Genomic DNA, 22,849 nt, shown 5'->3' with positions numbered 1-22,849 from the left:
TCAGAAAAGAATCAGATTATAAAGTTTTAAAGTCTATTCAGAAGTCTGTCCTGTGTCTGTCATACCAGCATGATAAGCTTTAAGCTTTTTTTTTTTTTTTTAGCTCACCAATATACAGCTATATGTTGTTAATTAACAATATCTTCTTATTACTTGGTTACTTGACTTTAAAATGTTCTGAGGTTTTGTGTGTGAAGAGAAAACTGGAGACATCTTGGGGTTTTTTTGTTTTTTGTTTCAGGCTTGTGTTAGGCGGCACTCCCCCTCACCTGTTTAAGGTACACAGAACTGCTTATCTGATAAAGTTACTGATTAATCCACATTTCCTGCCCTGCCACCCCCTGTGCACAAGCCCTGGACAAGGAGAGAGAGCAGAGCTGAAAAACTGGGCTTCATCACAAAAAGTCGAAAACCACAGCACAGGGTTGTCTGAGGGCAGTAAAAACAGGGCCCGTGTAATAGTGCAGTACAGTTAACAGCAGGACTGTGTCAGGCCCTGCCTCAGAGTCTGTTAGGCTTATGTGACAGTCGAACAAACTGGACCGCTTCCGCGTTTCTCTGCCCCGGGGCTCCGATACGATTCATCACATACCGGACCATATGTTGATTTGTATGGGTGGCTAAATGGAAATTTGAAACCCTGTGTGAAAGTGACTGGATATTGCAGCCATCAGCAGACATGGTAAGGAAAATCCTGCAAGTTAAAGCAGGCTTTGGTTGGCTGGCGCTGTAAAGAGAGTGATCGCGTGGTATTTCTACGCCACGGCGTGTATTCTGTGGGCTGTTTCTGTGACACTCACTTGGCTTTTTCCTCATTTCTTATATTCCTCCACTTTATAGATGAGTGTGACGTTGTGTCTGATGTCAGTCCTTTTTGGATGGCTCTCTCTATGCACTGGACAGCAAGGTAAGACTGTCCCCGCGAAAACTGTCGCTTTCTTTCTTTCTTTCTTTCTTTCTTTCTTTCTTCCTCTCTTTCTTTCTTTCTTTCTTTCTTTCTTGGAGGCAGCATAAAACAAGGTTTTCTTCTGCAGGCTCTTATCATCCACACTATTTGTGGACACAAAGCAGGCCCATCCCACAAATGAGTTTTTAATTATTCGAACTGTAAAAGAACAGAACTTTAATGAAAAAAAAAATGCAGAATAAAAGCCCTTTAAGCTCTGCGTTAATTAGTAGCCAATTCAACCCTGTCCTTTTTTAGTAGAACCTTTTTAAAGTTGTGCTAAACTGCAGTACAATCAGTTTGCAGACCTGCACAAAAAAACACTTGGATACATCGGGTAAGACTTTGTTCTAAAATAAGTTTTACTCCAAATCTTTTTTTGTTTTTTGCATTTTTCATGTATTTGTTATGTAGAAGGGGACCCATATCCTATCCCCTGGGGTGAGGGATTGGGTAAAGGTTTTGGGTGTAAAGAGGAGAGTGTTGACTTACTGTGTTTTGTTTCACCGTGACATGGTTCTGAAGATGGAAATGAATGTGCATTATCCAATGCTAAGACGTGTGGACAGTGTATCCAGGTGGGAGAGCAGTGTGGTTGGTGCACGGATATCGTAAGTCCTGCTTCATTTGTGTGTTTGGATTTGTTTAATCAGTGTAATTCTCAGAGTAAAGATATATTATTGGGAGAGGGGAAAAATAATCTCTGATTACTGGACCAGTTGGTTGTTTGTGCATGGTGTTTCCACTGATCTGTTATCAAAGAGAGGTAAAAAAAGCCCATCCTGAATGACATGTGATTTATTGTTCCCTTGTCTTCTCTGTGTAGAATTTTTCATCCAGTCGGTGTGATGAGGTTGCGTCTCTGATTAAAAAAGGTTGTTCTGAAGCCAGCATCGAAAACCCCCATGGAAGTGTCCTCATTAACAAGGACAAACCCGTCACCAACCGTCAGAAAGACGTGGCCGAGAAACTGAAGCCAGATGAGATCACGCAGATCCAGCCTCAGAAGCTCACGCTTAACCTGCGTTCAGGTACTGTTTACACCTACACTCACACCTACACTCACACCTACACTCAGGTACTGTTCACACCTACACTCACACCTACACTCACACCTACACTCAGGTACTGTTCACACCTACACTCACACCTACACTCACACCTACACTCAGGTACTGTTCACACCTACACTCACACCTACACTTAATCTACACTCAGGTACTGTTCACACCTACACTCACACCTACACTCAGGTACTGTTCACACCTACACTCAGGTACTGTTCACACCTACACTCACACCTACACTTAATCTACACTCAGGTACTGTTCACACCTACACTCACACCTACACTCACCGACGCTCAGGTACTGGTTACACCTACACTCAGTTACTGTTCACACCTACACTCACACCTACACTCAGACACTGTTCACACCTACACTCAGTTACTGTTCACACCTACACTCACACCTACACTCAGACACTGTTCACACCTACACTCAGGTACTGTTTACACCCTACACTCACACCTACACTCACCAACGCTCAGGTACTGTTCACACCTACACTCAGTTACTGTTCACACCTACACTCACACCTCAACTCAGACACTGTTCACACCTACACTCAGGTACTGTTCACACCTACACTCACACCTACACTCACCTACGCACAGGTACTGGCTACACCTACACTCAGGTACTGTTCACACCTACACTCACACCTCCACTCAGGTACTGTTCACACCTACACTCACACATACGCTCAGGTACTGTTCACACCTACACTCAGGTACTGTTTACACCTACACTCAGTTACTGTTCACACCTAGACTCACACCTACACTCAGGTACTGTTCACACCTACACTCAGTTACTGTTCACACCTACACTCACACCTCAACTCAGACACTGTTCACACCTACACTCAGGTACTGTTCACACCTACACTCACACCTACACTCACCTACGCTCAGGTACTGGTTACACCTACACTCAGGTACTGTTCACACCTACACTCACACCTCCACTCAGGTACTGTTCACACCTACACTCACACATACGCTCAGGTACTGTTCACACCTACACTCAGGTACTGTTTACACCTACACTCACACATACACTCAGTTACTGTTCACACCTAGACTCACACCTACACTTAATCTACACTCAAGTGCTGTTCACACATCACAACTAAACACCTGTGGCACCTGTCTGTTGCTATGGTGACCTCACAAAGTTAAAGGATATTTTATAATGAGACCCATCATGTACCTCCTTTGGGAGTAAAAAATTATTTTAAGGTTTTGACATTTTGAGGCTCAGTTTGCAAGACCTTGTGTCATTTCCTAAATATATGTTAATCTGTCCTTTTTTTCCCAGGTGAGGCACAGAAGTTCTCTCTGAAGTTTAAGAGGGCGGAGGATTACCCCATAGACCTTTACTATCTCATGGACCTCAGCTACTCCATGAAATCCCATCTGCAGAACGTTAAGAGGCTTGGAACTGACCTAGCTCGCGAGATGCAGGGCATCACCTCAGACCTCCGAATCGGTGGGTTAGAGTGATCTTACACACACACACACACACACACACACACACACACATGCACACACATCTCTGATTACTCTCTCTGCTTTTGCCAGGTTTCGGGTCATTCTTAGAGAAGATGGTCATGCCTTTCATTATCACCACTCCCCAGTGGCTGGAAGATCCCTGCGCCCCCTTGAAATGCATGACCCCTTTCAGCTACCGGAATGTTCTGAGTCTGACCAGTAACGGCCAGGAGTTCTCTCGCACCGTCAGTGAACAGCGGACATCTGGAAACCTGGACTCCCCAGAGGGAGGGTTCGATGCCATCATGCAAGTGGCAGTTTGCAGGGTGAGTTTCAGTCTCAGGTGGGACAGTCAGACAGACAGGAACCGAAACTTTGAATTCTTTTGTTTAATGAAATGTTCAGACTGAGACCTTCTTCACAGTAAACACACCTGAAGTTGTTTGTTTCTCTCCTTAAACTGTATTTAACCACTGGAGGACCACTGACCTATTTCTCAGGACCACTGTAAACATGTAAACCGGGTCTTAAACCAGTGGGTTGGGTTGTTGAGTCTTAACTAGGCCACCGCAGCCTGTAGTACGGGGTCAGGTCAAAGTCATTTCCAGTCAAAACACTCACGTAGACTCGACCACAGAGGTTGAATTTTTTCCTGATGTTCTGAAAGGAGTGTTCTAACATTTGTGATGGAGAGGTTACCCATTACAGCAAACGAAAAAGAAATTCCCCAAATGCTAATGTTTCAGTTTCAGATCTCTGTTGATGATCTCTGAAGCCCAATCAAATGACACATCTCTGAGCTGATGTCTAGACTGGCTTCACTGTATTTAAGGATTGTTGTCCATTTTGTGACACAGTAGGTCTGAGTGTATGTGTAAAGTCGGAGTGTATGTGTAACGTCTGAGTGTATGTGTAAAGTCTGAGTGGATGTGTAAAGTCTGAGTGTATGTGTAAAGTCGGAGTGTATGTGTAACATCTGAGTGTATGTGTAACGTCTGAGTGTATGTGTAAAGTCTGAGTGGGTATGTAAAGTCTGAGTGGACATGTAATGCATGAGTGTATGTGTAAAATCTGAGTGTATGTGTAAAATCTGAGTGTACGTGTAAAGTCTGAGTGTATGTGTAAAGTCTGAGTGGGTGTGTAAAGTCTGAGTGGGTGTGTAAAGTCTGAGTGGGTATGTAAAGTCTGAGTGTATGTGTAAAGTCTGAGTGTATGTGTAAAGTCTGAGTGTATGTGTAAAGTCTGAGTGGGTGTGTAAAGTCTGAGTGGGTGTGTAAAGTCTGAGTGTATGTGTAAAGTCTGAGTGGGTGTGTAAAGTCTGAGTGGGTTTGTAAAGTCTGAGTGGGTTTGTAAAGTCTGAGTGGGTGTGTAAAGTCTGAGTGGATGTGTAAAGTCCCCTCACCTCTATCGCGCAGGAGAACATCGGATGGAGGAACGTGACCCGTCTGCTGGTTTTCTCTACGGACGCTGGCTTCCACTTTGCTGGAGACGGAAAACTGGGGGGGATCGTACGACCCAACGATGGAAAATGTCACCTGGAGAATAACGCTTACACCATGAGTAGTTACTTTGTATGTGTGTGTTTTTGTGTGTGTGTGTGTGTCTGTCTGTCTGTCTCTGTGTGTTTACAGGTGTGTGTGTGTGTGTGTGTCTGTGTCATATTTTATTTGTTCTCTATAACAGGATTATCCTACTATTTCACACCTGGCTGACAAACTGAGTGAAAACAACATTCAGACTATTTTTGCCGTGACAGAAGAAGTCCAGCCTCTATACAAGGTATGTGTGTGTGTGTGTGTGTGTGTGTGTGTGAACCTTAATCTATGGACCCTTAATCTCTCTCAATCTCTCATTAATCTCTTAATCTGTCATTCTGAGGACAAACTCTCCCTCTCCTCTAAACAGGAACTGTCCAAGCTCATTCCAAAATCAGCTGTTGGAGCATTATCTGTGAACTCCTCAAACGTCATCCGGCTGATCATCGATGCCTACAATGTGAGAGCTTAACCTCCTCTCTCTGCAGCACACAGCAGTTTGTGCTAAAGCTAAACTGACTGTTGACTGTTAGGCAGTCTGTGTGGCTGAGATAATATTTTCATCTACATGTTGTTTAATAAAGTTCAAAACAAAGTGAGCAGACAGTGTTTGTGTCACAGTCTCTGTCGTCTGAGGTGATTCTGGAGAACAGCAAGCTGCCTGAGGGCGTGGCCATTTCTTTCCTCTCCCACTGCAAAAACGGACGCAGTGAAACTGGAGAGAATGGGAGGAAATGCTCAGATATCTCCATTGGAGATGAGGTGAGACACTGAACACACAGACACACACACACACACACACACATACACACACACACACATACACACTCACACACACATACACATACACACACATCCCTGATTAAGTGAGGGGGTGCCGTCCTGTTTTGATTTTGACTGGTGTGGCCTGTAAAGCCCTTTGAGACTGTAAACAGTGATATTGAGCTCTAAAGAAACTTGAAACTTGAAACCTACATACACACACGCACTAACGCACACATGCACAAATGCACACACACTCACACTCATACACGCACACACTCACACAAAAGCGTGTGTGTGCGCACACATGCACTCCTCCGTGGTTTAATCGTAGCTGACCCTGTTGTCTGCTGTAGGTGATGTTTGACGTAGCGATCACAGCTAAGGGTTGTCCGGGTCAGGGTAAATCAGAGACCATAAAGATCAAACCACAGGGCTTCACAGAGGAGGTGGAGATCGTTCTCAACTTTATCTGTGAGTGTGAGTGTCACGAGACCGGAATCCCCAACAGTCCCCTCTGTCACCATGGTAACGGCAGACTGGAGTGCGGCGCCTGCAGGTAAGCCTATGGCACCCACCCCCACACCCACACACACACTCTCACACACACTCACACTCACACACACTCACACACCTCCACACACACACTCACACAATCATAGACACACTCACACACTCACACAATCATACACACACTCACACAATCATACACACACTCACACTCACACAATCATATACACACTCACACACACACTCACACAATCACACACACACTCACAAACTCATACACACACTCACTCACACAATCATACACACACTCACACACACACACTCACACACACACACACACACTCACACACACACTCACACAATCATACACACACTCACACACACTCACACACACAGACACACACACACACACACCCGCGCACACACTCTCACACCCACACACACGCACCCACACACACACACACACACATTGTATATTGCTCTGTTTAAGCACATTTGCCCCCCCCTCGCTCTCTCTCTCTCTCTCTCTCACTTTCTCTCTCTTTCTCTCTCTCTCTCTCCCTCTCTCTCTCTCTCTCTCCCTCTCCCTCTCACTCTCACTCTCTTTCTCTCTCTCTCTCTCTCTCTCCCTCTCTCTCTCTCTCTCTCTCTCTCTCTCGCTCTCTCTCTGTCTCTCTCTCTCTCTGTCAGGTGTAATGAAGGCCGCGTGGGGAAAAGTTGTGAGTGCAGTACAGACGAGGTAAACACAGAAGATATGGACGCCAACTGTCGCATGAATAACGGAACAGACATCTGCAGTAACAATGGCGAATGCATCTGTGGAACGTGTGAGTGTAAGATGAGAGAGAACCCAGCCGAGATCTACAGCGGCAGGTTCTGTGAGTGCGACAACTTCAGCTGCGAGCGGTCCAACGGATCACTCTGTGCAGGTGAGCAGAACTCTGGGGGGGTGAGCAGAACTCTGGGGGGGTGAGCAGAATTCTGTGGGGGTGAGCAGAACTCTGTGGGGGTGAGCAGAACTCTGTGCGGGTGAGGAGCCCTGGATGCTGGCTTGGCTTTGCTCGCCCTCCGTCATGGCATCTGTTTCTCCTTCTTCACTCGGAGGGTGTTCACTGCATATTCAATACACAGAATTCCCACTGAACAAAGTACATGTATCATATCAGCCCATTGGTCTCACTGGACCATTTCTGTACGTGTTTATTCCTGTCTCTCTCTTTCAGGACCATCTCTGTATATGTTTATTCCTGTCTCTCTCTCAGGACCATCTCTGTACATGTTTATTCCTGTCTCTTTCTTTGGACCATCTCTGTAGATGTTTATTCCTGTCTCTCTCTTTGGACCATCTCTGCATGTGTTTATTCCTGTCTCTCTCTCAGGATCATCTCTGCATGTATTTATTCCTGTCTCTCTCTCAGGACCATCTCTGTACGTGTTTATTCCTGTCTCTCTCTCAGGACCATCTCTGTATATGTTTATTCCTGTCTCTCTCTTTGGACCATCTCCGTATGTGTTTATTCCTCTCTCTCTCAGGACCATCTCTGTGCGTGTGTATTCCTGTCTCTCTCTCAGGACCATCTCTGTACGTGTTTATTCCTGTCTCTCTCTCAGGACCATCTCTGTACGTTTTTATTCCTGTCTCTCTCTCAGGACCATCTCTGTATATGTTTATTCCTGTCTCTCTCTTTGGACCATCTCTGTATGTGTTTATTCCTGTCTCTCTCAGGACCATCTCTGTAGGGGTTTATTCCTGTCTCTCTCTCAGGACCATCTCTGCATGTGTTTATTCCTGTTTCTCTCTCAGGACCATCTCTGTACGTTTTTATTCCTGTCTCTCTCTCAGGACCATCTCTGTATATGTTTATTCCTGTCTCTCTCTTTGGACCATCTCTGTATGTGTTTATTCCTGTCTCTCTCAAGACCATCTCTGTAGGGGTTTATTCCTGTCTCTCTCTCAGGACCATCTCTGTATGTGTTTATTCCTGTCTCAGGTCACGGCCGATGTGAGTGCAGGGTGTGTATCTGTGATGCTAACTACACAGGCAGCGCGTGTGACTGTCCTCTGGACCCCACCCCCTGTCTGGCTGGGAACGGTCATATCTGTAACAGGCGTGGCACATGTGAATGTGGCGTGTGCAAATGCTCCGACCCAAAGTTCAAGGGTCCGACCTGCGAGATCTGCGACACGTGTCCTAATGTTTGCATGGAGATCAAGTGAGTTAACATCACAACACAGCTCTCAAACCACCACCCTGACCCTGACCCTGACCCTGACCCTGACCCTGACCCTGACACCGACCCTGACACTGACCCTGACCCTGACCCTGACACTGACCCTGACCCTGACCCTGACCCTGACACTGACCCTGACCCTGACCCTGACCCTGACCCTGACACTGACCCTGACCCTGACCCTGACCCTGACCCTGACAGACCCTGACCCTGACCCTGACCCTGACACTGACACAGACTTGTCATTTGACAAATATTGTTTTTGTTTTTTGTTTTTTTAATGTGGGTTCCCTTCTCTAGTGATTTTGGTAAACAAAGACGTCCGGATTTTGAAAAAAAGCACTTCGTCACCTGGAGTGCATGAATGTGTGTGTGAGTGTGTGTGACCTGACAGCGCTGGCCGGACGGCCGTGACTGTCTGAGTGTCGTTCATCAGGCTGTCCATAAAGAGAAGGCTCAGAAACACAGAGGGACAGGCCGTACTCGGCATAGAGAACATTCCAGAAATCCTTTCACCCAGCCTGCAGTAGGAGCCAGCTGCTCGAAATATACTGTCAGTGTGGAGCGGACGAGTGTGTGTGTGTGAGTGTGTGTGAGTGTGTGTATGTGTGTGTGTGTGTGTGAGTGTGTGTATGTGTGTGTGTGTGTGTGTGTGTGTGTGTATAAATGGACAAGTGTGTGTGTGTGGGTGGGGGGGGTGTATGTGAAAATGGCCTAAGGCTTTTTACGAAGACAGCCACGATTCTCCTTAATCAGCAGGCCACACTACTGAAATCTACAACCAGTTCACGATTCTCCTTAATCAGCAGGCCACACTACTGAAATCTACAACCAGTTCACGATTCTCATTAATCAGCAGGCCACACTACTGAAATCTACGACCAGTTCACGATTCTCCTTAATCAGCAGGCCACACTACTGAAATCTACAACCAGTTCACGATTCTCCTTAATCAGCAGGCCACACTACTGAAATCTACAACCAGTTCACGATTCTCCTTAATCAGCAGGCCACACTACTGAAATCTACAACCAGTTCACGATTCTCCTTAATCAGCAGGCCACACTACTGAAATCTACAACCAGTTCACGATTCTCCTTAATCAGCAGGCCACACTACTGAAATCTACAACCAGTTAACGATTCTCCTTAATCAGCAGGCCACACTACTGAAATCTACAACCAGTTCACGATTCTCCTTAATCAGCAGGCCACACTACTGAAATCTACAACCAGTTCACGATTCTCCTTAATCAACAGGCCACACTACTGAAATCTACAACGAGTTCACGATTCTCCTTAATCAGCAGGCCACACTACTGAAATCTACAACCAGTTCACGATTCTCCTTAATCAACAGGCCACACTACTGAAATCTACAACCAGTTCACGATTCTCCTTAATCAGCAGGCCACACTACTGAAATCTACAACCAGTTCACGATTCTCCTTAATCAGCAGGCCACACTACTGAAATCTACAACCAGTTCACGATTCTCCTTAATCATAACGTAGTCACATGCTCCAGTCCCCGACTGACAAACGTGTATGTTCAGTTTTAGAACAAACGTGTCTTGGAACCGTGCGTTTAATTCTGTCGTTCGGGTTCCACAGTAGACTCCCACAGAAGGAGAAGGTGAAGTGGAGGTTTTTATTTTATTTGTTATGTAGGTACTTTATTTGTCACACACACACTGCGCAGTGAAATGCAGCCCAGGGACCAACTCCAAGTCTTTTTGCTGGTGCCTTGGTCAAGGTCACTGACAGGAGTACATGTCAAGGTCACTGACAGGAGTGCATGTGAGAGTACATGTCGAACCCAGGGCCTTCTTGCTGTGAGGCCACAGTGCTAACCACTGAGCTACTGTGAAGCCCAGTGTCTGTGACATGACCATAATCTAAACAGTCATTGTCTCCCTGGTAACAGACAGTGACCATAGAGTGAGTGCAGAACAATAAATGATACACCTCCCCCCCCACCGTCATACCCCTGTGGTCCTGAAAGCTGGGCCGGTTTGTGAGTTTATTTTAAATCATTCAGACAATGACAGTAAGGACAAACGGTGGGGGGCGGGGGGGGGGGGGGGGGGGGGGGGGGGGGGGGGGGGGGGGGGGGGCTGGGGTCAGGCGAAGACCACAGCAAACGGAAACCGAGCATGTTTACATCATCTCGGTCATACTGCGTTATCATCCCCGTGGAAACAGCTAACATCATAAAGGCTCACGGTTACTTCTGGGTAAATCTGAAGGCCAAAGAAATGTGTGTCTGCATGGCTAACGGGAAGTTATGGGAAATTAGCATTTAGCAGGAAAACAGGCCTGTCTCTACAGAATGGGTTTTGTGGAGATGACTACGGCTGTTAAGTATCGGCGATCTTTACTGAACAACACAACTTTTGTCTAGACATCAGGACATCAGTTCTGCTCTCCAGTCAGCTGGACCTATCAACTGCTACAGCATCAGCATAAAGATATAATGTTTTTCCCAGGGGTCAAACGTGCGTAGTGAACTCTCTCCGGCCACACGGCGCTGGTCTGCTGAGCCGTGCATTGCTACCAGTTGTGTTGCCACCTGGTCTCTGTGTCTGGTCTCTGTGCCTGACTCTGTACCGGGTCTCTGTGTCTGACTGTGTGCCTGACTGTGTGCCTGGTCTCTGTATCTGGTCTCTGTGTCTGGTCTCTGTGCCTGGCCTCCGTGTCTGGTCTCTGTGCCTGGTCTCTGTGTCTGACTCTGTGCCTGGTCTCTGTATCTGGTCTCTGTGTCTGGTCTCTGTGCCTGGCCTCCGTGTCTGGTCTCTGTGTCTGGTCTCTATGTCTGACTGTGTGCCTGGTCTCTGTGTCTGACTCTGTGCCTGACTCTGTACCGGGTCTCTGTGCCTGGTCTCTGTGTCTGACTGTGTGCCTGGTCTCTGTGTCTGGTCTCTATGTCTGACTCTGTGCCTGGTCTCTGTATCTGGTCTCTGTGCCTGGCCTCTGTGTCTGGTCTCTGTGTCTGACTCTGTGCTGTGTTTTGGACTGTGCAGGGACTGTGTAGAGTGCCTTGCCTTTAACAGCGGCGTGAAAAAGGACACGTGTGCTCAGGACTGCAATCTGTTTAAGATTACGAAGGTGAAGGACAAAGACAGTCTTCCTCGGCTTACCGACCAGACCTGCAAACAACGGGATGTCGATGGCTGCACACTCTACTTCGCATTCTCTGCCCACGGAGACACGCCCACCGAGGTGTATGTGGCTGAGACACGCGGTGAGAGAAAGGATGACAATCTCTTTTTTTTTTAGCTGTTTCTTTTACATAATGTTTCTTATATTCTGACGATAAAAAATCAGAGATGAACAAGGATGGTCACCACAGAAAAGATGATGTTTGATGTATTCCACACGAGAGTTTTCAAGAGTTAGGCATCTTGTCACTCAGGCAGTTTTATTGAGTCAAAGTATTTTTGTGTTACATCTCTTCTCTAAGGTGTAATTCAGAGGAACGACTGAAAACACGTTTCTTCACTCTCTTTACATCAGTGTTTCCCATGACCCACATGCGATGTATAAATTTGCTGTCATTAATCTTTGACATAAATCGAACAGATTATGTATTGCCTAATCTAGCGACGGACTGATAATTGAAGTGCATGCGATTCCCAGCCATTTAACACATTTGCCCAGTTGTCCGCGTTTGTCCAGAGCTGACTTGACAGCTGGCAGCCAAGCGACAGTTCAGCAGTGTAGTCCTAACAAATGGAGTCATACACTTAAAAAAAATACATCATTGTCTCCATATGCCCTAAAAACAAAAAACAAACAAACAGACAAAGAAAAAAAAAAACAGATTCAAATGAAGTTACAAGAATGTAACCTCTGACCCTTGAACTGTGCACCCCTGTGACAGTCAGTCTTTGTCTGCGGTCTTTTTACTCTCCTTTTCTCTCTGTCCCTGTCGCTAAGCGACGTACGCCGCGTGACTCAGGTCCTGAGTCTGAGATGTTTGCCTGAAACTTTTGCTCTTACTGTTTCCAGACTGTCCCGTTGCTCCTGACATCGTTCCCATTGTGGCGGGCGTGGTCGCAGGCATTGTTCTGATTGGTCTGGCTCTGCTGCTTATTTGGAAGCTGCTCATGATTATTCATGACCGCAGAGAGTTCGCCAAGTTCGAGAAGGAGAAGATGAATGCAAAGTGGGACACTGTGAGTATCTGTTCTTAAAAACGACACACGCGTATACATTCAATGTATCTGTTCTTAAAAACGACGCACGCATATACATTCAAGGATGGAGTACAGAACTCACAAAACTCCGGCCCACACCAGTGGATGGCTTTAAATCTATCCTTGATCATCGGTCTTTTCAAGTGAATTCCCACTCAGAGAATGATTTTTGCCTTCATTTTAACAACATTTTCACCATGATGTGTCCTCGTGTGTTCCTAAAAATCCCCCCGCTAAATTCCACTCTAAAAAAAAAAACAACAACATCTCCATCATTTACTCGGTCTGAAGCAGAATATGCTTGGAAGTTAGGAAACACCACATCCTAGATTAAAACTCTGTGGTATGTAGGGGTTTGAAGAATTTAGCACTATAATTTGTTTGTATGACGGCCTTCAGTCCAACTTCATGACAGAGTCAATGTACTGACCACTATGTGTGAGAATTAACCCCCCCCCTCCCCCCCTCCCCCGGGGAACACGTTTTTTTTTCTTTTTTCATTATTGTTATTACTCCACTTCTCTCTTAGTCAGGGGGAGTCTCAGCACTGAGTGTGATTTCTGAAGAGAAGAGGTATATGGCCGTAATCAGGCATCAGGATATGAGATTACATGTTTGGTTTCATGGAGGGCCATTCAGGGCCGTGTCTCTGTCGCTGGGTTGACATCAGACATGAGCTGTCTGATGATGAGGTAGAGCAGAAATAGCCCTGCTGCTCTGTATTCTGGGCTCTTAACTCAGTTTCAGTCACAGTGTGCTGCATTGCTTACCCGGGTGTTTTGTTGAAGTGGTTGCCATGACACAGACTTTGTTCCCTTTTTCATTTTGCAGGAAGTGAATCCAATCTACAAGAGCGCAGTTACGACAGTGGTCAACCCTAAATATGAGGGCAAATGACACAGCCCGACTTTTTCTCTCCGTAAAATTGTATGTGTAAAAAAAAAAAAAAACAACACTTTTTATTTTATTTTTTTGCTACCCATTTTACAAAATTTGTATATTGTGCATTTTTGCGACCATGTTTTTTACAATTTAGTTTTAATGTAACAGAATTGAGCTAAACACATTGTTGCTAATCGTCTCTGTATAGCTGTGATGACATATTAAAATGTTTGCTCTGAATTCAACAATGTTAAAACGTTTTCTGTGAATTCAGTTTATATGCTGGTCTGTAAAACTTCCTAAATTCAGTTCCATCGCAAATATCTTTCCTCCAGTAGTGATGCGGATTTAATTATGCAGTTTGCATTAGACACTTACAGTGCTACCTTAAACAGCAACACAGTAATAACGAATATCTCTCTAATAAATGTTTACTTGGTCCCTTTTCTGTTTGAGGTTTTTCTGTGGTTTGGTAATTCTGATGGCGCCTCCTGTGTTCGTTTTGGGGACTAAAAAAAGAAAATACTATATGCACAACAGCACAAAATACTTTGTCGAAGATTATTTCTGTTAAGAGGATATGCATCGAATCAACATTGCTGTAACAGTGTGCTCCATCCCGGCGAAACGATGTTGTTTTGACGAACTATTCTGCATCACCCACTGGGCAGAACCCTGGAGAACTTTCTCTATTCACAGTGATATCATCGGCCGCTAAGCTTCCCACAGGTGATTGGTCTCACAGACTGTAGAGAGAGAGAGCAGATTCCTAACTGCCCAGTGTGCACAGAGGAACTTTCGTCATGCAGGGGTGGAGCCTACTGACTGCAGCGATTGGATCTTTCTTATTTTATATTTACATAACACAACATGAGAGGCGATCACTGTATGCATATGCATAAGTTTATCATAGGAAACGCCCACTTGCGCGAAGTAGTTCTTCGAAATAGCCTTTTTTTCTGTAACCGAACTGTAGAGAGTGTTGACGTTGCATCTGTATTGTTTGAACAAACTAAAGTTTTATGAACCGAAGGATGTATAGAACAAAAATGCTGTTTCATAGTTGGGGAATTCAAAAGAACATTAAACCAATCACGGTTTTCCTCAAAGGCTGCGAGACATAAACAAAAGCGACTAACCAGCCTCACTGCCTTATATGGTCCTGTCGTCTCTCCTGTCGCATCGACATTCATGAGCACGAGTTGACTATCTGTGTCTCACTTCCTATCATCTGTTTTGGTGCCACTCGCCATCCAATCACTAAGCGTTTTTTCGCTGTTGCAAAGTTATTAACCCTCTGTCAGGCACACTCTCCAGGCAAGGTAGCCTGCGTTTAATCTTCTAGAAATAAAGCTCTTATTTCCCACCCAGAACTGTCAAGGGACTGTACAACGCAGATGAGTGTGAGCATCCTGAAGGCGAGTTATATTTCTAATCATACGGCAGAGAAAAGCAACTAAAAATGCTTCGAAAGTCTGTGTCCACCAAACTAGATCCGTTACGCCGTCTGTCTTTTTGGCAATCACTCATACGGGACACAATCAGCTACCATCAAATACACTTTTCGAAACCAGAGTTGGTAAGTCAGATAAAATTTATTCATATTTTTAATTCTTTTCAATCTGATCATCATCTTAATGTCATATTCTTCACAAAGCAAAATGAGTATCTCGGCTTACACTCTTGGCTGTCTTTACCTTAAACACAGCCGTAGCTACCGTGGCTAATGTTAGCATATTCCGCCCATGTCACGTCAGCTGGCTAATGTTAGCGAGGACATACAGTCTTAATGTTTGCATCAAACTCAGAGAAATCGAACTGACCTCAGTTTGATAAATGTTCATGGGAGAGGAGTATTAAGCCTAGCATTTGAAGCTCGCAGTGGAACTGTGGAGTCCGAACCTCAAACAATGCAGCTGCCATTTATATAACAGTGTAATAAAAACTTGACCGAAAGCTGGATACACTTTGTTTCTTTTCTGCTGAATAAACTGAGGTGTAGTTCCGCTGTGATTAATATCTACATACCAAATCATTGGGTTTATGAATTAAAACAAATGTAAAAATAAATCGTAAATTGTTGGTCGGACTTGATCAGCGTTGCTAGGGTTTTAATAGTGATAGAAGAACCAGCACGAGGTGAACATTTTACACTTTTCAAATGGTAAATAAAAATTCTATCAAAATTTGACTTTGACGTCAGATATCAAGAAAGGCGGCGAAAGAAGGGTTAAACGTAGGGGTCAATAAATTGATGTAGTATACCACTGAGCCAGCTAGACTGAAGTTAGAATAGGTCGTATCTCTTTCGTGGAAGTTCATGATAAAGCGACAATAACACAGTTCATTTGCATCCGAATATTTTTCTGTATCTGAATGATGAAACATAAATATGCAGTATCCTCTCTGCTTAAGGAGGTGATTAGTGTGAATCGGTGCGATTTTAATGTCTCGGGCTTTTGAGATTGTGTCTTTTCACGCACAGTGGGAGATTTAATCTTGTTTTTATCCAGAGGGCGCTGTTGCAACTACCTCTAGTTTGGAAGGAAAAGTCTTTTCATTAGTGATAAAACACATTTAGAAGAAATAGTACGACGCTACATCTGTAGGACAGTAATCATATATGGATAAATTGCGCCAGTAATCCGATATCCCCGTTTTCCATAATATCGTCAGAATAAATTTATCCCCCGTTTACGTGGAGGGAGAGGCGCCGTGTGTCTGGTGAATTGGCCTCGTTGACTTTAGCGTAGAAGTCGTCTCTCTACCATCGTCAAATGGACAGACTGCCAACTGCTAAACGTCTAAAAGTGTCGTTTCAGCAGAGTGAATGCGAAATTTGACGGACTGACATTTTTAATCAAATATATACACATTACATACGGTAGGGTAAAGAAGAAATAGAATAAAAAAAGAGAAATCCAACTTAACATTGTAAAGCCACCAACTGAAGAGCTTGCGTCAATAGCAGTGACTCGTAACAAGAGTTCCCTGTCATAGAAAGGGTTATTTTAATGGAACAGTTTTACTGAAAGTTTGTTATAGTATCAGTTTACACATTTCCCTCTCTGTTTCAGTAAAAACCCTTAAATTCTTATGTCTCTTTATAATTCTCTCAACCTATCAGTAACAATGACTGCAGGTCCAAGTGGATTTGGATTTCACCGCGACAAAATCTTAAATTCCCTTGTGTTTGACCCATAAATTCAGTTCTGTCTACCATGGTTTCACCCCAGCCTGTGTTCTCATATGTAGGGCTGCAACAGTGACCGCATCCCTGCCGCACCGCAGTATTAGGAGGTGTACTGTGGTGTTCAGACCGTCACCACTATTACCGTTAGAACAGATTTTTTCCCCCTCTGAGAAAGCTGCCAGCCTCACATAGCTTTTATTCTGGTCTGTGGCCTTGTCTACACGTGTCTGGATATATATTCGAAAACCCACTCTTTTCTATCAGTTTTGAAAAGGATCACGTCCGCAGTAAACAGTCACTCCATCTGAGAACAAAAAAATGATTAATGCCCAGACCTCTGCACTGAGTATACGTTTAGCAAGTGTATCACGTCATTGTAACCTCCTGGCCGACTGACCAATCAAATCAATCAAGAGGACTGACACTGGGGAGAAACCGTTTGCTAGTCTGGTGTTGAAAGCTAGTGAGCAACTGTCAACAAATAATGTTATGAAGGAAAACATTCAGTGTATGATAAGCCCTGTCTATACCCATGTGTATTAATTCTAATGCATAACAAAACCCATGTAAAATGCTTTTAAATGTCTAAATGTTAAATGTGTGTAATAACTATTTCTTTTATTTTATGTGGTGTTTGAAATGCTCGCCATGAATAAGTTAGTACAGCTATCTGAGGCCAAGGCCTAGAGCTGATTGATAGATGTTCGTCTTTTGAAAACGATAAAACAGCAGAAACGAGGTTTCTTGTGCCAGATGTGTCATCACCAGTTTGTACAGAGCGTAGCTTAAGCCTGGACACTAGTTAATTTTTTTTTTTTTTTAAATGGCTCAACCTTCAGAATGCCAGTAATCGCTTGGAAAACACAAATTAAATATGCACATATTCTCACTCACTCATGATCCAGCCTATCCCAGCACTCATAGGGCAAAAAGCAGGACAGGTCGCCAGTCCATCACAAGGCAGACACACACACAAATTTAGTGTCTTCTAATTCTTTTGGCTGTGGGAGGAAACCAACACAGACACTGGGAGAACATGCAAACCCCACACAGAAAGGACCCGGGTCAGGAATCGAACCTGAGACCTTCGTGCTGTGAGGCAACAGGGCTACCCACTGCACCACAGTGCCACCCTACACATATATTGCATTCAAAAAATGTTACGTTTGACTATAAGTGGCCATTTCGCTTCTCACGAATTCTCACGACTGCACATTATGGCAACACTGAGAAGACAGACAGTATCAGGATACAGGGCCACACTGAGAAGACAGACAGTATCAGGATACAGGGCCACACTGAGAAGACAGACAGCATCAGGATACAGGGCCACACTGAGAAGACAGACAGTATCAGGATACAGGGCCACACTGAGAAGACAGACAGTATTAGGATACAGGGCCACACTGAGAAGACAGACAGTATCAGGATACAGGGCCACACTGAGAAGAAACAGTATCAGGATACAGGGCCACACTAAGAAGACAGACAGTATTAGGATACAGGGCCACACTGAGAAGACAGACAGTATCAGGATACAGGGCCACACTAAGAAGACAGACAGTATCAGGATACAGGGCCACACTAAGAAGACAGACAGTATTAGGATACAGGGCCACACTGAGAAGACAGACAGTATCAGGGTACAGGGCCACATTGAGGAACAGCAAAAATTCGGAGATTTCGAGAATAAGGTCGTAATGTTATAAGAATACAGTCGTAATTTAATGAGAAAAAATCATAGTGCAAGAATAAAATCATAAAATTTCGAGGAAAAGGCCCATCATTCGTAGGAAAATATATTGCTAAAAACCTACAAAACAGGTGAGAGGACAGTCAATGGCAGTCTGAGCTTCTGGCAACTGCTGTTTGTCTCACACACATCAGTCAACAGGTAACTATACTTAATCATCTAATTATTAAACCTTTGATAAAAGCGGTTTGGCTTGTTGAGCAAACACAGGTTTACGATTTGGTACTCGTTATTTAAGACATGCAGCAGGCTGCTCCTCTGATACTTCCCCTCTAAAATAACACCTAGCCTAAAATTAGGACTTTATTCTCACAATATTATGACTTTTTTTCTTTTAAAATTACAACTTTATTCTCGTAATATTACGACCATATTCTGGAAATCTCAGAATTTTTTTCCCCCTCAACGTGGCCCTAATACTCCATCGTATTAAACTCTTTCAGCTCAACAACGTCAACATGTAAAGAGACAAGTAACGTCAAATGAATGAATGATTAAACACAGGGGGGTTTGACTACGGTATTACCGTAAACCGCAAGGTGGCATTATGTGTGTGGGTCTCTGTTTAGTGAAGGCAGTAAAAACCCTCATATGTGTGGAGTGTGTGGGTCTCTGTTTAGTGAAGGCAGTAAAAACCCTCATATGTGTGGAGTGTGTGTGGGTCTCTGTTTAGTGAAGGCAGTAAAAACCCTCATCTGCTCATATGTGTGGAGTGTGTGGGTCTCTGTTTAGTGAAGGCAGTAAAAACCCTCATATGTGTGGAGTGCGTGGGTCTCTGTTTAGTGAAGGCAGTAAAAACCCTCATCTGCTCATATGTGTGGAGTGTGTGGGTCTCTGTTTAGTGAAGGCAGTAAAAACCCTCATATGTGTGGAGTGTGTGGGTCTCTGTTTAGTGAAGGCAGTAAAAACCCTCATATGTGTGGAGTGCGTGGGTCTCTGTTTAGTGAAGGCAGTAAAAACCCTCATATGTGTGGAGTGTGTGAGTCTCTGTTTAGTGAAGGCAGTAAACCCTCATATGTGTGGAGTGTGTGGGTCTCTGTTTAGTGAAGGCAGTAAACCCTCATATGTGTGGAGTGTGTGGGTCTCTGTTTAGTGAAGGCAGTAAAAACCCTCATATGTGTGGAGTGTGTGGGTCTCTGTTTAGTGAAGGCAGTAAAAACCCTCATATGTGTGGAGTGTGTGGGTCTCTGTTTAGTGAAGGCAGTAAAAACCCTCATATGTGTGGAGTGTGTGGGTCTCTGTTTAGTGAAGGCAGTAAAAACCCTCATATGTGTGGAGTGTGTGTGGGTCTCTGTTTAGTAAAGGCAGTAAACCCTCATATGTGTGGAGTGTGTGGGTCTCTGTTTAGTGAAGGCAGTAAACCCTCATGTGTGTGGAGTGTGTTGGTCTCTGTTTAGTGAAGGCAGTAAAAACCCTCATGTGTGGAGTGTGTGTGGGTCTCTGTTTAGTGAAGGCAGTAAACCCTCATATGTGTGGAGTGTGTGGGTCTCTGTTTAGTGAAGGCAGTAAAAACCCTCATATGTGTGGAGTGTGTGGGTCTCTGTTTAGTGAAGGCAGTAAACCCTCATATGTGTGGAGTGTGTGGGTCTCTGTTTAGTGAAGGCAGTAAAAACCCTCATATGTGTGGAGTGTGTGGGTCTCTGTTTAGTGAAGGCAGTAAAAAACCCTCATATGTGTGGAGTGTGTGGGTCTCTGTTTAGTGAAGGCAGTAAAAAACCCTCATATGTGTGGAGTGTGTGGGTCTCTGTTTAGTGAGGGCAGTAAAAACCCTCATATGTGTGGAGTGTGTGGGTCTCTGTTTAGTGAAGGCAGTAAAAACCCTCATATGTGTGGAGTGTGTGTGGGTCTCTGTTTAGTGAAGGCAGTAAACCCTCATATGTGTGGAGTGTGTGGGTCTCTGTTTAGTGAAGGCAGTAAAAACCCTCATATGTGTGGAGTGTGTGTGGGTCTCTGTTTAGTAAAGGCAGTAAAAACCCTCATATGTGTGGAGTGTGTGGGTCTCTGTTTAGTGAAGGCAGTAAAAACCCTCATATGTGTGGAGTGTGTGGGTCTCTGTTTAGTGAAGGCAGTAAAAACCCTCATATGTGTGGAGTGTGTGGGTCTCTGTTTAGTGAAGGCAGTAAAAACCCTCATATGTGTGGAGTGTGTGGGTCTCTGTTTAGTGAAGGCAGTAAAAACCCTCATATGTGTGGAGTGTGTGGGTCTCTGTTTAGTGAAGGCAGTAAAAACCCTCATATGTGTGGAGTGTGTGGGTCTCTGTTTAGTGAAGGCAGTAAAAACCCTCATATGTGTGGAGTGTGTGGGTCTCTGTTTAGTGAAGGCAGTAAAAACTCTCATATGTGTGGAGTGTGTGGGTCTCTGTTTAGTGAAGGCAGTAAAAACCCTCATCTGCTCATATGTGTGGAGTGTGTGGGTCTCTGTTTAGTGAAGGCAGTAAAAACCCTCATATGTGTGGAGTGTGTGTGGGTCTCTGTTTAGTGAAGGCAGTAAACCCTCATATGTGTGGAGTGTGTGGGTCTCTGTTTAGTGAAGGCAGTAAACCCTCATATGTGTGGAGTGTGTGGGTCTCTGTTTAGTGAAGGCAGTAAAAACCCTCATGCGTAGTGTAGCACCACAGCCTTCTTTCTCCTCCTTCATTTAGAAACAGCAGAGGCTCCAACGTGTTCAGGGCTCACAAATGAAACCCAACAGAAGAAGTCACTAAACCACAGTTGAGGTAAAGCAGGCTGATGAATTGTTCTGTTTTTCTTTTTCTGTACAGACGAGCCTAAGCCACGGCGGAACTGTGGCTGAGATGTCTGGGCTGTCCCAGGCTGTGTTAGGACAGCGCACGGAGCAGAGAACCGGTGTGATGTCGGCTCTGAGTGAAGGTAAAGGAATGTTTACTGTTGCATGGACCGTGGCTTCACTCCACGTGGATTTGGTGCTTTGACTGCGGTCAGAAGCAGTTTATCGCCTTCAAAAAAGCTGAGTTTTCCATTAAGAAATATCAGAAAATCAGAGATTAGACACAGTTATGCAGGACCCGCATGTTGACTTCACCCATTACAGTAATGCAAGCTTGTTTCCTGACTTTGGAAACAAATGTAGCTTTACTATGGACAGGAATTAGTTACATCGCAACAGTCGAATTTTGTTTCTTTTCTATTTACATACCTTTAGTGTGTGTGTGTGTGTGTGTGTGTGTTTTTTTTCTTTTTTTTTTTTATTAGGTTATGGTTTGACATTTAGATTGAGTTTAGCCTGTTGAGGAATTGAGCAGATTCCTCAGTCTTGTAATACACTTAGATGAGGTAAATTAACACAAAGTTAAAAACTTTAAGTTGGAAAATCCTTCACGAGATTGGAAAACCCATCATGAGGTTTGGAGCAGTGTGATGGTCTGGCCTGTTTTTGTCTCTATGGTGATGTCCAATCAGAACAGAGCAGCAGTAACAACAACCCGCAGTGTAGACAGAGAGGCCAGCCGTGATATCACACGGATCAGAACAGGGGGCTGTAACCTGGGGGGGGTGTAAGTTTTACCCATTTGCACAAGACAAAGCCCTCCGAGAGATGTGGCTGTGTTTGTGTGAGGCTAAGGTGTGAGACACACTCAGTTTCACCAGGCTATATAATCAAAACCACACTCACACTGGTCTGTTACGCTGGACAGCCTTTGTTTTACTGCCACCTGTGGGAAAATGATCTATGATGTATGACTGGGAGTTCTCATGTATATTCTCAGTGGTGAAAAAGCGGATTTTACTGATATATCTTAGGAACTTTTACAGGGTTAAAGTCAGAAACATAAATGTTTCATCTCACAGTAAGGCTGCAGGCTGCCAGGGATTTTAATTTTGTCTAAAATGTGTTTATTTTGTGTTTTATGTCCAACAAGTGTGTCAAGTGGCAAAGCAAAATCGGCAACGGCAATGATCAAAACACAGAATGACCTTGTGTCCCGTGTTACAATAAACGACCTTCGTAACCTTCTGCAGGGAGCTTTTTAACTCTTCTTCTCTTTGGTCAGTGGTCCATTTGAGTGGGGATGGGATTTTGGCAACTAATGAATCTGCAGGAATTTGAGAACATATGTATTAAATTTGACGAGTAACCTGCCCTAAACCGAAGGGTCAGGTGAGAGGTCAGGTCACTGCACTGGCCTCACCACAGACAGAGCCAGAGTAACGGCCCTTGTGCTGTTACATAGCGGTCCACTAGAGGGCGACACATGCATTTAGGGAGATGAGTAGATAGGTAGATATATAGATATCTAGATAGATACTTTATTCATCCCGAA

General features: G+C 44.5%; 1 protein-coding gene across 1 annotated transcript; it reads left to right on the top strand.

Annotated features, from left to right (window-relative positions):
- The first annotated feature begins 667 nt into the window (after positions 1-667).
- LOC115813311 (integrin beta-1-like) lies at positions 668-13,636 on the top strand. The gene is made up of 16 exons (XM_030775939.1): positions 668-682; positions 841-907; positions 1,472-1,557; positions 1,773-1,977; positions 3,331-3,501; positions 3,594-3,829; positions 4,919-5,074; positions 5,187-5,282; positions 5,409-5,498; positions 5,660-5,800; positions 6,157-6,359; positions 7,001-7,239; positions 8,302-8,524; positions 11,564-11,784; positions 12,552-12,718; positions 13,571-13,636. The coding sequence occupies exons 1-16, from the start codon at positions 680-682 to the stop codon at positions 13,634-13,636; spliced, it is 2,370 nt and encodes a 789-aa protein (XP_030631799.1). The 5' UTR covers positions 668-679.
- The last annotated feature ends 9,213 nt before the right edge of the window (positions 13,637-22,849 follow it).

The sequence above is a fragment of the Chanos chanos genome, chromosome 5 (genome assembly GCF_902362185.1).
Source record: "Chanos chanos chromosome 5, fChaCha1.1, whole genome shotgun sequence".
Lineage (NCBI taxonomy): Eukaryota > Metazoa > Chordata > Actinopteri > Gonorynchiformes > Chanidae > Chanos > Chanos chanos.
Note: the sequence above shows the minus strand (reverse complement) of the source record. Positions and strands in the feature narration are given on the sequence as shown.